At 42.5% G+C, this 18,575-nt stretch overlaps 1 protein-coding gene across 3 annotated transcripts in view; it reads right to left on the bottom strand.

Moving 5' to 3' along the window:
• Positions 1-18,575, bottom strand: part of cdk17 (cyclin dependent kinase 17) — a 324,668-nt gene that overhangs the window by 35,842 nt on the left and 270,251 nt on the right. For all 3 annotated transcript variants that reach the window (XM_068058765.1, XM_068058767.1, XM_068058766.1), the window contains 4 exons: positions 3,609-3,723; positions 1,891-1,985; positions 1,719-1,781; positions 1,508-1,631 (listed from right to left, as the gene is read on the bottom strand). In XM_068058765.1, the coding sequence (XP_067914866.1) occupies positions 1,508-1,631; positions 1,719-1,781; positions 1,891-1,985; positions 3,609-3,723 (397 nt within the window). The remainder of the gene's footprint in view (positions 1-1,507; positions 1,632-1,718; positions 1,782-1,890; positions 1,986-3,608; positions 3,724-18,575) is intronic.

Genomic DNA, 18,575 nt, shown 5'->3' with positions numbered 1-18,575 from the left:
TACCACCTCTTCAGGCAGTGCGTTCCAGATTCCAACCACCCTCTGGGTGAATTTCTTTTCCCTCAAATCCCCTCTATAACTTCCTGCCCCTTACCTTAAATCTATGCCCCCTGGTTACTGACCCCTCCGCTAAGGGAAAAAGTTTCTTCCTATATAATCTATCAATGCTGCTCATAATTTTGTATACCTCAATCAGGTCCCCCCTCAGACTTCTCTGCTCTAAGGAAAACAACCCTAGCCTTTTCAGTCTCTCTTCATAGCTGAAACGCTCCAACCCAGGCAACATCCTGGTGAATCTCCTCTGCACCCTCTCCAGTGCAATCACATCCTTCCTATAGTGTGGTGGCCAGAACTGTACACAGTACTCCAGCTGTGGCCTAACTAGCGTTTGATACAGCTCCATCATAATCTCCTTGCTCCAATATTCTATGCCTCGGTTAATAAAGGCAGGTATCCCAAATGCCTTCCTAACCACCTTACCTACATGTACCGCTGCCTTTAGTGATCTATGGACAAATACACCAAGGTCCCTCTGACCTTCTCTACTTCCTAGGGTCCTACCATCCATTGTGTATTCCCTTGCCTTGTTCGTCCTCTCAAAATGCATCACCTCATACTTCTCAGAATTAAATTCCATTTGCCACTGCTCTGCCCATCTTACCAGCCCATCTATATCGTCCTGTAATCTAAGACTTTTTCCTCACTATTTACGAAACCACCAATTTTCGTATCATACCTCCTATATCCACGTCTAAATCATTAATATACACTGCAAACAGCAAGGGTCCCAGAACCGATCCCTGCAGTACAGCACTGGTCACAGGCTTCCACTCGCAGAAACAACCCTCGACCATCACCCTCTGCCTCCTGCCACTAAACCAATTTTGGATCCAATTTGCCAAATTGCCCTGGATCCCATGGGCTCTTACCTTCTTAACCAATCTCCCATGTGGGACCTTATCAAAAGCCTTACTGAAGTCCATGTAGACTACATCAACTGCTTTACCCTCATCTACACATCTAGTCACCTCCTCAAAAAATTCAATCAAGTTAGTTAGACACGATCTCCCCCTGACAAAGTCATGTTGACTATCCCTGCCTCTCCAAGTGGAGATTAATTCTGTCCCTCAGAATTTTTTCCAATAGTTTCCCAACCACTGATGTTGGACTCACCGGTCTGTAATTACCTGGTTTATCCTTGCTACCCTTCTTGAATGATGGTACCACATTCGCTGTCCTCCAGTACCTCTCCTGTGGCCAGAGAGGATTTGAAAATTTGTGTCAGAGCCCCTGCTATCGCCTCCCTTGCCTCACATAACAGCCTGGGATACATCTCATCTGGGCCCGGAGATTTATCCACAAACAAAAGTTTGCAAACTATTTCTACTAAAACTACAAGTCAAAATCAAAAAGAACTGAAAATATAGGTATGATGCAGAATGAATTATGGAACTTAACACATACAAAACTTATCACCACTATGTAATATTTAATTATTATTTCATACCAAAATCAGCAAGCTTCAGTTCCCCTCTTTCATTTATCAGCAGGTTCTGTGGTTTCAGGTCTCGGTGCAACACTTTTCGTTTGTGACAGTAGGCCAAGCCCCGTAAAATTTGGAATAAAAATATCTACAAAGTAATGCAATAAGGTTAATTTAACAGCAGTTGCATGCAGCAAATGACTCAGAGCAACTGTTTGTTCATTTTAGCCCTCACCGTCACATTCTGCATGCTCATTATGTTTCCACAGTCATCCATGTACTGTTTCAAGTCCTTGTCCTACAAGATACAGAAAATCAAAATGTGAAATCAGATTCCTTCATTTTTCCTCGTAATAAATTTTCATATAAACAATGACCAGCCCAAATTGTACGAGAACAAATCTTACCAAGTATTCAAATACTAGTGTCAATGACTTTTCTGTGTGAATGATATCATGTAAAGTGACTATGTTTGCATGCTTCAGGTCCTTCAGTAACGACACTAGAGACACAAAGAAAACCATTAATAAATGTGCTTTTAGTACAAACATAAATTACACCGTAATACAATTTTTTTTATTTGAAATAGGTATTGCATTTCGAAATAAATACAACATGGCAGAACTTATTTGTGAAATCTACAATTTGTTTATAATGGTTTTATTGATAAAACATCCTGCATATATTGTTAGTTGTGCAAGAATACATAACATTTGTTAAATCGTAATGGCACAATGTACAATGGGACAATGGGTCTGTAGAGAGAAAATGAAGAACTAAAGACCTGTTAGTTTGATGCCAGTAGTAGGGAAAATGTTAGGAGCTGTTATATAGGACAAGATAACTGGATGCTTGGAAAATGATATGGATTTGTGAAAGGGAAATCATGTTTGACAAACCTGTTGGAGTTTTCTTTTGAGGATGTTACTTGTAGCATAAAGGAGAACCAGTGGATGTGGTATATTTGGATTTTCAGAAGGTCTTTGATAAGGTCCCACCCAGAAGGTTAACAAAATTAGAGCACATGGGATTGGGGGTAATATACAGCAATGGATTGAGAATTGGTTAACAGACAGAAAGCAGAGAGTAGGAATAAATGGGTCATTCTCAGGATGGCAGGCTTTTACTAGTGGGGTACCGCAAGGATCAGTACTTGGGCCACAGCTGTTCACAATCTATATAAGTGATTTGGATATGGGGACCAATTGTAATATTTCCAAATTAGCGGATGACACAAAACTAGGAGGGGATGTAAGGAGGTTTCAAGGGGATTTGGACAGGCTAAGTGAAAGGGCAAGAACATGGCAGATGAAATATGTGAATAAGTGTGAAGTTATCCACTTTGTAGAAAAAACAGAAAGGCAGAGTATTTCTTAAATGTTGAGAGGTTGGGAAGTGTTGATGTCCAAAGAGACCTGGGTGTCCTTGTTCATGAGTCACTAAAAGCTAGTATGCAGGTGCAGCAAGCAATTAAGAAGGTAAATGGTATGCTGGCCTTCATTGCAAGGGGATTTGAATATATGAGTAAAGAGGTCTTGCTTCAATTGTATAAAGCCTTGGTGAGACCGCACCTGGAGTATTGTGTCCAGTTTTGGACCCCTTATCTAAGGAAGGATATACTTGCCATATAGGCAGTACAACGGAGGTTCACCAGACTAATCCCTGGGATGGCAGGATTCTCTAAGGAGGAGAGATTGAGGAAACTGGGCCTGTATTCTCTAGAGTTTTGAAGGATGAGAGGTGATCTCACTGAAACTTACAGAAGTCTTACAGGGCTTGACAGGGTAGATGTGGATAGGATATTTCCTCTGGCTGGAGAGTCTAGAACCAGGGAACATAATCTCAGAATAAGGGGGAGGCCGTTTAAGACTGAGATGAGGAGGTATTTCTTTACTCAGAGTGGTGAATCTGTGGAATTCTTTACCCAGAGAGCTGCAGAAGCTCAATCATTGAGCATGTTGAAGACAGAAATCAATAGATTTCTGAATACTATCAAGGGATATGAGGATAGTGGGGAAAAATGGTATAGATGTAGATGATCAGCCATGATCTGTTTGAATGGCGGAGCAGGCTCGACGAGCCGCATGACCTACTCCTGCTCCTATTTCCTATGATTCTATTTTACCTTCCCGTATTGCTGTGCAAGGTGCACCCTCTTCATGCTCCAGCCTGATTTCTTTCAGTGCTACCAGGTTGTCAGTCAGCTTACTTCTTCCCTTAAACACAGTTGCATAGGTACCCTGCAATAAAGAATAGTAATAAGCAACATGTTCATCCCTGGTAATCAACATTGCCAAAATATTATCTATAAATTCTCAAACTTCTTTGGGCCAAGTCCCACCGAAGAATTTCAGCTCAGAGTACTGACTAAGTATGCAAAGCGTCTTTCTCTCTCTATTCCCCCTTTACTAGTTTCTCTTTCCTTCTTTTGTTCCTCCTCCTTTTGCTTCATTTGTGTGCATCTTTTTCTTTGCCCATTCTATCTTGTCCTCCTGTTTCATTTCTTTGCTCGAGTATTGGTGGGATGATTAGCAAAATGAAAAGGTGACTTCACCAAACATACATGGTTTTGAGTAGTTGAAAGAAATGGTTTTCACAATCCCAGGATGTCCTAAAGCACTTCACAGTAGTTTTGAATTGTCATTGTTGTAACATAGGAAATGCAGCAGCAATTGTACACAAGGTCCCACAGAAACACCGGGATAAATGACCAGATAATTGGTTTCCAGTGGTGTTCACTGAGGGATAAATGTTGGCTAGAAAATCAGAGACCTTACCTGTTCTTCGAAGAGTACCATAGGATGTTTTACATCCACCTGAGAAGGGAGACGGGGCCTTGGTTTAACGTCTCATCCAAAAGACGAGAGTTTCGACAATGCAGTACTCCCTCAATAGTGCACTGAAATGTCAGCCTAGATAATGTGCTCAAATTTCTGGAATGGATCTTGAGCCCCTGACCTTCAGAGTCAGAGGTGAAAGTCCTATTACTGATCCAAAGCTATGCAAAGACTAAGCAGTGTAATATTCTCCCAAGATGTATTACAATCTATATCAATGAAATTTATGAGGGAATTGAGTGTAATCAATCCAAGTTTGCTGATAATACAAAGTTAGGTGGGAAAGTAAGCTGTGAGGAGAATGTAAAGAGGCTGCAAAAGGATGCAAGACAGGTTAAGTGAGTTGGCAAGAACGTAGCAGATGGAACAGAATGAAGAAATGTTAAGTTATTCACTTTGGTAGGAAAATAGAAAAGCTGAATATTTTTTTAAATCGAGACACTCTGGGAAATGTTGGTATGAAGAGGAATCTGGTTGTTCTTCTGCATGAATCACAAGAAGTTAACATGCAGAGATAGCAAGCAATTAGGAAAGCAAATGGTATATTACAAAAGGATTGGAGTATAAGAGTAAAGACAAATTACTGTAATTGTGTATGGACTTGATAAGACCACACCTGGAGTATTTTGAAAAGATTTGGTCTCCTTACCCAAGAAAAGATATACTGCCCTCAGAGGTAGTGAAAGGTAGGTTCACTCGACTAATTCCTGGGAGGAGGGGTTGTCCTTTGAGAAGAAATTGAGTAGACTAGGCCTATGTTCCCTAGAGTTTAGAAAAATGAGAAGTGCTCTCATTGAAACATACAACATTCTGAAGGGGCTTGATAGGGTAGACAAAGAGGCTGTTTCCCCTAGTTGGGGAATCTAGAACACAGGGCACACTCTCAGGATAAGGGGGCCAATCATTTTAGACTGAGATGAGGAGAAAATTCTTCACTCAAAGGATTGTGAATCTTTGGAATTGTCTACCTCAGAGGGCTGTGGATGCTTCATCATTGAATATATTTAACGCTGAGATACACAGATTTTTGGTCTCTCAGGGATTCAAAGGATATGGGAAGCAGTGGGGAAGTGGAGCTGAGGCCGAGGATCAGCCATGATCGTATTGAATGGTGGAGAAGGCTCGAAGGGCCGTATGGTCTACTGCTGATTCTATTTCTTATGTTCTATGTTCTTTTAGAGTATTAGTCATAGTGATACAGCACTGAAACAGGCCCTTTGGCCCACCGAGTCTGTGCCGACCAACAACCACCCATTTATATTAATCCTCCGTTAACCACATATTCCCTATCATATCCCCACCATTCTCCTAGCACCTACCTACACTAGGGGCAATTTACAATGGCCAATTTACCTATCAACCTGCAAGTCTTTGGCTGTGGGAGGAAACCGGAACACCTGGCGGAAACCCAAGCGGTCACAGGGAAAAATTGCAAACTCCGCACAGGCAGTAGCCAGAACTGAACTTGGGTCGCTGGAGCTGTGAGGTTGCGGTGCTAACCACTGCGCCGCCCCGACTTAATACAACTAACGTAAGTAAAACATCAGTAATAAGGAAATTAATGGAACTAAAGAGTGAGAAATCCACAGGACCTGACAGTTTCCATCCGAGGGTGTTAAAGGAAGTAGGGGAACACATTGTAGATGCCCTAACTATAGTCTTTCAGAGTTCCCTAGATTCAGGAGTGGTCCCTCTGGATTGGAAAGTTGCACATGTCACTCCACTTTTTAAGAAGGGTGAAAGGGGGAACCAAGGACATTACAGACCAGTTAGCCTGACATCTGTGGTGGGCAAGTTGCTGGAGTCTATAATCAAGGATAGAGTAACTGAACACCTAGAAAAATTTCAGTTAATCAGGGACAGCCAGCATGGATTCATGACGGGAAGGTCATGCCTGACAAATCTCATTGAATTTTTTGAAGAGATGACTAAGGTAGTGGACAGAGGAATGTCTATGGATGTTATTTATCTGGACTTCCAGAAGGCATTTGATAAAGTCCCACATAAGAGACTGTTAACAAAGGTAGAAGCTCATGGAGTTGAGGGCAAATTATTGACATGGTTAGGAAGTTGGTTGAGTGGTAGGCGACAGAGAGTGGGGATAATGGGCAAGTACTCCGATTGGTAGGATGTGACTAGTGGTGTCCCACAGGGATCTGTGTTGGGGCCTCAATTATTCACATTATTCACTAACGACTTGGATTATGGCATACTAAGTCATATATCCAAATTTGCTGATGATACAAAGTTAGGCATTGTAGACAGTCTAGATGATAGCATAAAATTGCAAGGAGATACTGACAGACTAGGTGAGTGGGCAAAACTGTAGCAGATGGATTTCAATGCGGGCAAGTGAGAGGTTATCCATTTTGGACCAAAAAAGGATAGAGCAGGGTACTTTCTAAATGGGAAGAGGTTAAGTACAGTGGATGTCCAAAGAGACTTGGGGGTTCAGGTGCATTGATCTTTAAAATGCTATGAGAAAGTGCAGAAGGAGCTGTTTCCCTTAGCAGAGGTGTCAAAAAGCAGGGGGCATAGATTTGAAGTAACTGTCTGATGGATTAGTGGGGAGTTTAGGAGACTGTTTTCAACCATACAGCAGTGGGCATCTGGAGCTCACTGGAAGGTGATAGAGGCAGAAACCCTCATCGCACTTAAAAAAAAAATGTGGATATGCTGCTATGTGAGGCAAGGGAGGAGATTGCAGGGGCTCTGACACAAATTTTCAAATCCTCTCTGGCCACAGGAGAAGTGCCAGAGGACTGGAGGACAGCGAATGTGGTATCATTATTCAAGAAGGGTAGCAGGGATAAACCAGGTATGCTCTTACATCAGTGGTAGGGAAACTATTGGAAAAAATTCTGAGGGACAGGGTTAATCTCCACTTGGAGAGGCAGGAATTAATCAAGGATAGTCAGCATGGCTTTGTCAAGGGGAGATCATGTCTAACAAATTTGATTGATTTTTTCAAGGAGGTGACTAGATGTGTAGATGAGGGTAAAGCAGTTGATGTATCTACATGGACCTTCAGTAAGGCTTTCGATAAGGTCCCGCATGGGAGATTGGTTAAGAAAGTAAGAGCCCATGGGATCCAGGGCAATTTGGCAAATTGGATCCAAAACTGGCTTACTGGCATGAAGGCATATGGGATACTTGCCTTTATTAGCCGAGGCATAGACTATAAGAGCAGGGATGCTATGATGGAACTGTATAAAACGCTAGTTAGGCCACAGCTGGAGTACAGTGTACAGTTCTGGTCACCACTCTATAGGAGGGATGCGATTGCACTGGAGAGGGTGCAGAGGAGATTCACCAGATGTTGCGTGGGCTGGAGCATTTCAGCTATGAAGAGAGACTGGATAGGCTAGGGTTGTTTTCCTTAGAGCAGAGAAGGCCGAGGGGAACCTGGTTGAGGTATACAAAATTTTGAGGGGCATAGATAGCGGAGGTGTCAATAACCAGGGGCAGGAGGTTTGGAGGTGATTTGAGGAAAAAGAATTTTCACCTAGAGGGTGGTTGGAATCTGGAACACACTGCCTGTAGGGATGGTAGAAGAATGAACGTAAGAGTAGTCAGGAACAGGAAAATAAAAGCAGCGATTGAATCAGGGATGGCAGGAGGGAGTGGGGTACTATTCGGGGGAATGGAGGTGGCGATTGCGGCTTTTGAGGGGTGAGGACGTCATTGTGTGGTGACATCAGCGCGTGCATTCATACTGGAAAGCTGGCAAATGTTCACAGGCACTGATGACCTCCGTGATCATCTGCGCATGATTTGTGAGGTCAACAAGTCAAAGGAATACACGATTAATGGGAAAATACTGAGAAGTGTATAGGAAGTGAGGGACCTTGGAGTGAATGTCCACAGATCCCTGAAGGTAGAAGGACAGGTTGATAAGTTGGTTAAGAAGGCATGTGGAATCCTTTCCTTTATTACCCAAGGTACAGAATACAAGAGCAGGGAGGTTATGCTGGAACTGTATAAATCACTGGTTAGGCCACAACTTGAGTACTGTGTGCAGTTCTGGTCACCTCATTACAGAAAGGATGTAATTGCACTAGAGAGGGTACAGAGGAGATTTACGAGGATGTTGCTGGCACTAGAAAAATGCAGCTATTAGGGAAGATTGGATAGGCTGGAGTTGTTTTCCTTGGAACAGAGAAGGCTGAGGGGAGATTTGATTGAAATATACAAAATTGTGAGGGGCCTGGATCGCGTGGATGTGAAGGGCCTATTTACATTATCAGGAAGGTCAGTGACTCGGGGGCATAGATTTAAAGTGATTGGTAGAAAGATTAGAGGGCTATGGACCAAATGCTGGAAGGTGGGATTAGGCTGGGTGGCTCTTCTTCCAGCCAGCACAGACATGATGAGTCAAGTGGCCTCTTTCTGTGTGTAAACTTTCTATGATTCTAAGTGGATCAAGTGTATGTCAGGGAACAATAAGGGGATAATGATCATGGTATAAGAAGGTTTAGGTTAGCTATGGAAAAGGACAAGGAGTAATCCAGAATAAAATAATTAATTGGGGGAGGGCCAACTTCAATGGGGTGAGAACAGATCTGGACCACTAAATTGGGACTCAAGATTGGCTGGCAAAACAGTAATGAAACAATTGGCTGCGGGGCGGCACAGTGGCGCAGTGGTTAGCACCGCAGCCTCACAGCTCCAGCGACCCGGTTTCAATTCTGGGTACTGCCTGTGTGGAGTTTGCAAGTTCTCCCTGTGTCTGCGTGGGTTTCCTCCGGGTGCTCCGGCTTCCTCCCACATGCCAAAGACTTGCAGGTTGATGGGTAAATTGGCCATTATAAATTACCCCTAGGATAGGTAGGTGGTAGGGAAATATAGGGACTGGTGGGGATGTGGTAGGAATATGGAATTAGTATAGGATTAGTATAAATGGGTGGTTGATGGTCGGCACAGACTCGGTGGGCCGAAGGGCCTGTTTCAGTGCTGTATCTCTAAAAAAAAAAAGAGATAGTTTGGGTACAGTCGAGGTACATTCCCAAAAGGGGGAAAGGTAGGGCAAACAAACCAGAGCTTCCTGGATATGACAATGATACAGAGTAAATCTAGACAGAAAAAGGGCACACATAACAAATGCCAGGTGGATAATACGGTTGAGAACCAAGCTGAATATAGCAAGTTCAGAGGGGAAGTGAACAAGAAATGAGAAGCAAAGACAGAATGTGAGAAGAGACAAGCAACTAACATAAAAGGGAATCCAAAAGTCTTGTATAGGCATATAAATAGTAAAAATGTAGTAAAAGGAGGAGTGGGGCCGATGAGGGACTAAAAAGGGGATTTATGCATGAATGCGGGAGCATGACTGAGATACTAAATGAGAACTTTGCATCTTTCTTTACCAAGGAAAATGATGCTGCCCAATTCATAGTGAAAGAGGAGGCAGTTGAGACAATGGATGGGCTAAAAATTGATAAAGAGGAGGTATTGGATAGTCTGGCTGTGCTTAAAGTTGCTAAGTCACCAGGGCCAGATGAGATGCATCCAAGGATACATGGGAAGGGTGCAAATTGTGGAGGCACTGGCCACAACCTTCTAATTCTTCATAGGTATGGGGGTGATGTCAGAGGACTGGAGAATTGCAAATGTTAGACCCTTGTTCAAAAAAGGGTGTAAGGACAAGTGCAGCAACTACAGGCTAGTCTGTTTAACCTTGGTTGTGGAATAGCTTTTAGAAACAATAATTCGGGACAAAATTAACAGTCATTTGGACAAATGTGGATTAATGAAAGCCAGCATGGATTTGTGAAGGGGAAACAGTGTTTAACTAACTTGCTTCAGTTAACAGAGAAAGTTGATGAGGGTAATGCGGTTGATGTAGTGTACATGGATTTCTAAAAGGCATTTGCTGAAGTGCCACACAACAGGGTTGCCAGAAAAGTTAAAGCCCATGGTATAAAAGGGGCAGTGGCAGCATGGATTCAAAGTGGGCTGAGTGAAAGGAAACAGTAGTTGTGAATGGTTATTTTTTGGACTGGCGGAGGAGACGGCCCAGGGGTTGGTGTTGGGACCACTGCTTTTCTTGATCGTTATTAATGACCTAGACTTTGGCGTAAAGGGCACAATTTTAAAATTTGTGCATGACACAAAACTTGAAAGTACTGTAAACTATGAGGAGTGATAAACCTCATGAGGACTTAGGCTGATGGAATGGACAGAAAAATGGCAGATGAAATTTAATTCAGAGAGGTGTGAAGTGATTCATTTTGGTAGGAAGTACAAGGAGAGGCAATATAAAATAAAGGGTACATTTTTAAAGGGGTTAGAGGAGCAGAGTGTAAGGTGTAGTACGGGTGTATGGTGTAGTCCCTTTGTACCCTTGTCAGCTGCACATCCATGACAGCAAGGGTGTGGACAAGGAGCAGTGGTCCACTGCTATGCAACTCTTACTTATGTCTCCAAGGAGCTGGTAGTGCACACCAGTGGGCACACCCTGGGACCTCGCCTCGGCTGGCATGCTAGACTAAGTGAGGGGGAACAGCAGCTTCACAAGATGCTGTACAAGGGGCGTTAACCTTTTCAAGTGCACGAAGCCTGGACCAGCAGCTGAGGCAGAAGAACTCAGTATTCAGAGTCAATGGCTCAGAAGGCGCAACAGCAAAATGTGTGACACATCTAGGGCAGAGTCATGACACTTAGGAACAAATGGCCTGTCACTTTGGAAGAGTCAGGGTACTCACCACGTGACTAACTATGGGTGAATACTTGATGTGGTTTAAACAGTGGTAGTGATATAGAAACATAGAAAATAGGAGCAGGCCATTTGGCCCTACGAGCCTGCTCCGCCATTCAATATGATCATGGCTGATCGTTCAAACTCAGTACCCTAATGCCGCTTTCTCTCCGTATCCCTTGATTCCTTTAGCCCCAAGAACTATATCTAACTCTTTCTTGAATATATTTAATGATTTAGCTTTAACTGCTTTCTGTGGTAGAGAATTCACCACACTCTGGGTGAAGAAATCCCTCCTCATCTCAGTCCTAAATGGCTTACCCCTTATCCTTAGATTGTGACCCCTTGTCTTGGACTCCCCCGCCATCGGGAACATCCTTCCTGCATCTAGTCTGTCCAGTCCTGTTAGAATTTTGTGGGTTTCTAATGAGATTCCCTTTCATTTTTCTAAACTCTAGTGAATACAAGCCTAATCGACCCAATCTCTCTTCATACTTCAGTCCTGCCATCCCAGGAATCAGTCTGGTGAACCTTCGCTGCAATCCCTCCACAACAAGAACATCCTTCCTCAGATAAGGAGACCAAAACTGCACACAATACTCCAGATGTGGTCTCAAGACCTCGTATAATTGCAGCAAGACATCCTTGCTCCTGGACTCGAATCCTCTCGCTATGAAGGTCAACATACCATTTGCCTTCTTAACTGCCTGTTGCATCTGCATGCTTACTTTCAGCAACTGGTGCATAAGGACACCCAGGTCTCACTCCCCCTTTCCCAATCTATTGCCGTTCAGATAATAATCTGCCTTTCTATTTTTGCCACCAAAGTGGATAACCTCACATTTATCCACATTACACTGCATCTGCCATGTACTTGCCCACTCACTCAACCTGAATCTATCTACTGGTTACATCCTTAAAGAATTCCAGTAGATTTGTCAAGCATGATTTCCCTTTCGTAAATCCATGTTGACTTTGTCCAATCATGTCATAGTTTTCCAACTGGTTTGCTATTACATCTTTTATACTGGACTCTAGCATTTTCCCCACTACTGATGTCAGGCCAACCGGTCTTTTATTCCCTGTTTTCTCTCTGCCTCCTTTTTTAAATAGTGGGGTTACATTAGCTACCCTCCACACCATTGGAACTGTTCCAGAGTCTATAGAATTGTGAAAAATGACCAGCAATGCATCTACTATTTCAAGGGCTACTTCCTTAAGTACTCTGGGGTGTAGATGATCAGGCCCTGGGGATTCATCGGCCTTCAATCCTGTCAATTTCCCTAACATCATTTCCCTACTAATACTGATTTCATATAGTTCGTCCTTCTCACTGGACCCTATGTTCCCCAGCATTTCTGGGAGTTAATTTATGTTCTCCTTGGTGAAGGCTGAACCAATGTATGTATTTAATTGGTCTGCCATTTCTTTGTTCCCCATTATAAATTCCCCTGTTTCTGACTGTAAGGGACCCACATTTGTCTTCACTAATCTTTTTCTCTTCACATATCTATAGAAGCTTTTACAGTCAGCTTTTATGTTCTCTGCAAGCTTACTCTCATATTCTATTTTCCCCTTCTTAATCAATCCCTTTGTCCTCCTTTGCTGAATTCTAAACTGCTCCCAATCCTCAGGTTTGCTGCTTGTTCTGGCCATTTTATATTTCTCCTCCTTGGATCTAATACTATCCCTAATTTCTTTTGTAAGCCACGGTTGAGCAACCCTTCCTGTTTTATTTTTGCGCCAGACAGGAATGAACAATTGTTGTAATTCATCCATGCTCTCTTTAAATACTAGCCATTGCCTATCCACTGTCAACCCTTTATAGGCAGACCTGGGCCCCCTGCGGAGATGTCTAATGCAAAAAGGAACAGGGAAGAAGAGGACTTGCTAAGAAATAGGAATAGCCAGGTGAATGACGAGGAAGAAAGGCTACCATCTGATGATGCTACGCTCAAACCCAGAGAAGAACTCTTGAAAATTGGAACTTGGAATGTGAGGACACTCGACTAGAGTGGTAAAATAGACAACTGCATGAAAGAGGTGTTAAGACTCAAGATCGGCATTTTAGGATTGGCAGAAGGAATCTGGGAAAATAGACAAAGGTAAGCAGGTATGATCTTCTTGGGTGGTAGAGAACATAAGAACTGGGTTGGAATAATGATGACAAAGAAGGTAGCAAGAACAATGCAGGGGTATTGGCCAATATCAGAGAGAGTGGTTAGAGCAAAATTTAAAAGGAAACCATCAAACATTGTGTGTTTACAACTGTATGGGCCCACACAGGATTGCTGTGATGAAGAAGTGGAAATATTCTATGAAGAGGTGCAAATGTGAGGAGTGGAGACATTTTGATAGGCATGTGCGATTTGAATGCAAAAGTTGGCAGAGAGAAGCATGGAAGTCTGTTAGCAGCTTATGGACTAGGAACGATGAACAGCAGAGGTGAATGCCTGATACAGTTTTGTGAGGAAAACTATTTGGCCATCTTGAATACACTCTTCAAACAACACCCAAGATGACTGTACACCTGGAAGAGTCCAGGAGATGTTCACAGTAATCAAATAGATTTTCTGATGATCAATGAAAGATACAAGAATGCCTTCAATTACCCAGGTGCACACATCAAATCAGATCACTGCCTGCTTGTAACGAAGATGATCAGGCTGTAAATCCCAAAAAAGGAATCCCATGAAAGATCAAGCCAACTTAGACAGATTGAGAGAGGATGAAGAAGTATGCTGTGGCAGTTACGATCAAATATGAAGCTTTACTTCAGTAAGGGACAGTGCAAGATCTTAGTGAGGAGGAAACAACAGAAAGGCACTGGGAAAGCATGAAACAGAGCATGAAATATGCAGCAACTGAGACAGTCCCTAAGAAAGAGAGGAGGAAACATCAAGAGTGGATGATTGAAGAAATACTAGATATGGAGAAAAGGAGACAGAATAAGAATAAAGAAAAATACAACAAAACAGAAAGGCAGATAAGAAAAGCATGCAGGGTGGCCAAGGAAAGGTGGTATGAAGATCGTTGCAAGGAAATAGACGAACAGGAGAAAAGGCATAAGATGAGAACATTGCATGAGAAAGTTAAAGCACTGACAGACAAGAAGAAAATAGCCAAAAATAGTGGCTGTATAAGGAGCAACGGTGAACTTCTCTTTGAAAAAGAAAGGGTAGAGAAAGATGAATGGAGTACATTAGTGAGCTGTAAGACAATGAAGACTGAGGTTAATTGGTACCACCTGAGGGAAGAGAAGGACCAGAGATAGTAGAAGGTTGAAGTCAGTGCAGCAATCAAAAAGATGAAAGCAAAGAAAGCACCTGGAATCGATCCAATACCAACAGAATGCCTGAAAGCCTTGAATGTTAGCATTGGGAAACTGACAGACCTCTGCAACAAAATTTACAAAACAGGATTCATACCTGTGGATCTTATGCAGTCAGTATTCATTAAGCTCACAAAGAAACTAAAAGCCCTGAAGTGTTCAGAGCACAGGACAATAAGCCTTATGAGCCATGTAATGAAAATGATTTATAATCATTTTGGGAAGAAATGACCAATCTACAGAAGCAGAGATAGAGGATAGCTAGTCAGGATTCAGACTAAAGAAAGGAACAAGAGAAGGCATCTTTAATGAGACTAGTGGTCGAAAGATATCTGGAAGTACAAAAACCTGTGCATATAGGCTTTATATAGACTATGAGAAGGCATTTGATAGAGTCTACCATCAGAAAATAATGGAGTGCTTAAACAAACTAGAAATTGACAGAAATTATAAAAAGGATAATTCAGAATCTATATTGGAAGTAAACAGCGGTGATGAGACTTGATAGTGGCTTGTCAGACAGTTTCCCAATCAAACGAGGAGTGCATCAGGGTTGTGTTATGTCCCCAAGACTGTTCAACCTATACACTGAAACTATCTTCAGAGACAGAGAACATCTACCAGGTTGCAATATTGGTGGGTTGAGCATTCACAACTTGAGATACGCAGATGATACTGCATTGATTGCAGAGTCAGAAGCCTCCCTACAGGAAATTGTGAACAAAGTGAATGCAAGGAGTGTGGAATATGAATTAAGAATGAACGTGAAGAAAACCAAGACAATGGTAATAAGCAGGGACCTAACCTCTGAAGTGAAAATTTAAGTAAACAGACAAGTCCTGGAGCAAGTGAAAAGGTTGGGCAGCTTATCACAGATAATGGGAACATCGGAACATAGGAAGATAGGAACAGGAGTAGGCCATTCAGCCCCTCTAGCCTGTCCTGCCATTCAATGAGATCATGGCTGATCCGCGGTCTAACTCCATATACCTGCATTTGGCACATAACCCTTAATATGGGCGGCACAGTGGCGCAGTGGTTAGCACTGCAGCCTCACAGCTCCAGCAACCCGGGTTCAATTCTGGGTACTGCCTGTGTGGAGTTTGCAAGTTCTCCCTGTGTCTGTGTGGGTTTTCGCCGGGTGCTCCGGTTTCTTCCCCCCACCAAAGACTTGCAGGTTGATAGGTAAATTGGCCATTATAAATTGCCCCTAGTATAGGTAGGTGGTAGGGGAATATAGGGACAGGTGGGAATGTTGTAGGAATATGGGATTAGTGTAGGATTAGAATAAATGGGTGGTTGATGGTCGGCACAGACTCGGTGGGCCGAAGGGCCTGTTTCAGTGCTGTATCTCTAAATAAAAATAAATAAATAAAAATAAAATATCTTTGCTGAACAAAAATCTATCTATCTCAGAGTTAAAATTAACAACTGTTCTAGCTTCAACTGCTGTTTGTGGCAGAGAGTTCCAAACCTCTACCACGCTTTGCATGAAGAAGTGCTTCCTAACATGTCTCCTGAATGATCTGGTCCTAATTTTTAGACTATGCCCTCCAGTTTTAGAATCTCCAACCAGAGGAAATAGTTTATCTTTATCTAGCTTGTCTTTTCCTGTTAATATCTTGACGACTTCGATCAGATCACCCCTTAACCTTCTAAATTCTAGCGAAAACAGGCCTAATTTGTGTAATCTCTCCTCTTAACTTCACCCCTGTAGTCCAGGTATCATTCTTGTAAACCTATGTTCACTCCCTCCAAGGCCAATATATCCTTCCTAAGGTGCCCAGAACTGCTCACAGTACTCCAAGTGGGGTCTAACCAGGGTTTTTACAGCCGCAGCATAACCTCTGTGTCTTTATACTCCAATCCTCTAGATATAAAGGCTAGCATTCCAGTAGCCTTTTTGATTATTTTCTGCACTTGCTCGTGGCATTTTAAAGATCTATGCACCTGAACCCCCAAGTCTCTTTGGACATCCACTGTACTTAACCTCTTCCCATTTAGAAAGTATCCTGCTCTATCCTTTTTTGGTCCAAAATGGATAACCTCTCACTTGCCCGCATTGAAATCCATCTGCTACAGTTTTGCCCACTCACCTAGTCTGTCAGTATCTCCTTGCAATTTTATGCTATCATCTAGACTGTCTACAATGCTGCCTAACTTTGTATCATCAGCAAATTTGGATATATGACTTACTATGCCATCACCCAAATCGTTAATGAATAATGTGAATAATTGAGGCCCCAACACAGATCCCTGTGGGACACCACTAGTCACATCCTGCCAATCGGAGTACTTACCCATTATCCCCACTCTCTGTCGCCTACCACTCAACCAACTTCCTAACCATGTCAATAATTTGCCCTCAACTCCATGGGCTTCTACCTTAGTTAACAGTCTCTTATGTGGGACTTTATCAAATGCCTTCTGGAAGTCCAGATAAATAACATCCATAGACATTCCTCTGTCCACTACCTTAGTCACCTCCAAAAAAGTCAATGAGATTTGTCAGACATGACTTTCCTGTCATGAATCCATGCTGGCTGTCCCTGATTAACAGAAATTTTTCTCAGTGTTCATTCACCCTATCCTTGATTATAGACTCCACTGGTCTGTAATTTCCTTAGTTCCCCCTTACACCCTTCTTAAAAAGTGGAGTGACATGTGCAACTTTCCAATCCAGAGGGATCACTCCTGAATTTAGGGAACTCTGAAAGACTATAGTTAGGGCATCGACAATGTGCTCCCCTACTTCCTTTAACACCCTCGGATGGAAACCACCAGGTCCTGGGGATTTCTCACTCTTTAGTTCCATTAATTTCCTTGTTACTGATGTTTTACATACATTAATTGTATTAAGTCCCTGTCCCCTATCGGCTATTACTTTTTTCGGGACTTCCGGCAAGTTATCCTCCTTTTCAACTGTAAAGACTGAGGCAAAGTAATTGTTCAACATGTCTGCCATTTCCCCATTATCAATGACAATATCTCCATTTTCAGCTTTTAGTGGGCCTACATTGCTCTAGACCACCCGCTTTCCCTTTATTTAACTATAAAATTTCTTCTTATTGATTTTGATGTCCCTTGCAAATTTCCTTTCATAATCTCTTTTAGTAGCTCTTATAAGCTGCTTTGTGACCCTTTGCTGATCTGTGTATCGATCCCATTCGGCCGGATCTGTGCTGCGTTTTGCATTTTTGCAAGCCCTTTCTTTTTGTTTTATGCTATCCCTAATCTCTTTAGTTGTCCATGGCTGTTTTTTCTGTGAAGTGGAGCTTTCTCCTCTCAGGGATTTACTCACTCTGTATTTCATGAAATGTTTCTTTAAATATTCTCCACGGTTCTTCAGTCGTTTGACCCATTAACAGATCTACCCAGTTTACCGTGGACAGTCTCTGTCTCATCCCGGTAAAGTCAACCTTACCCAAGTCTAAAATTCTAGTAGCTGATTCGTGCTTTTCACTTTCAAACACTATCTTGAATTCGATCATGTTGTGATCACTATTTGATAAATGTTCACGCACTGTTAGGCTACTAATTAAATTTGGCTCATTACTCCTAACTAAATCTAATATTGCCTGTCCCCTTGTTACATCTAGGACATATTGCTGTAGGAAACTATCCCGGACACATTCCAGAAATTCACTATCTTTCTGACAGGTGCTAGTTTGCCTCTCCCAATCTATGTATAAGTTAAAATCCCCCATTAATACTACTCTGCCTTTGTTACACTCTTGCCTAATTTGTGCACTTATACAATCTAACACCTCAGAACTGCTACCAGGGGGTCTATACACAACACCTATTACAGTTTCAGATCCTTTTCTGTTCCTCAATTCCACCCATAAGGTCTACACTGGATGCTTTCCCCTCATTAGAAATAATATCACCTCATTGGTGAGGGAGGATATAATCAGTAAGGCTACTCCACCCCCTCTGCCATTTTCCCTGTCCCTTCTGTAAACTTTATAACCAGGAATATTTAGTTCCCAGTCCCGACCATCCTGCAGCCACTTCTCCGCAATGGCCACCACACCATAGTCTTCCATTTGAATTTGCGCCTGCAGCTCATCTAGTTTATTCCTTACACTCCGTGCATTTGTATATAGAACTCTTATTTGGGCTATACCCGCTAACCTGCCCCTCAGCACTGATGCTTTATTCGCCTGTATTATTTCTCTCTTCTGGTTTAACCAGCATACTTCTTGCAGTTTGGTAACAATCAGC

The sequence above is a fragment of the Heterodontus francisci genome, chromosome 27 (assembly GCF_036365525.1).
Source record: "Heterodontus francisci isolate sHetFra1 chromosome 27, sHetFra1.hap1, whole genome shotgun sequence".
NCBI lineage: Eukaryota > Metazoa > Chordata > Chondrichthyes > Heterodontiformes > Heterodontidae > Heterodontus > Heterodontus francisci.
Note: the sequence above shows the minus strand (reverse complement) of the source record. Positions and strands in the feature narration are given on the sequence as shown.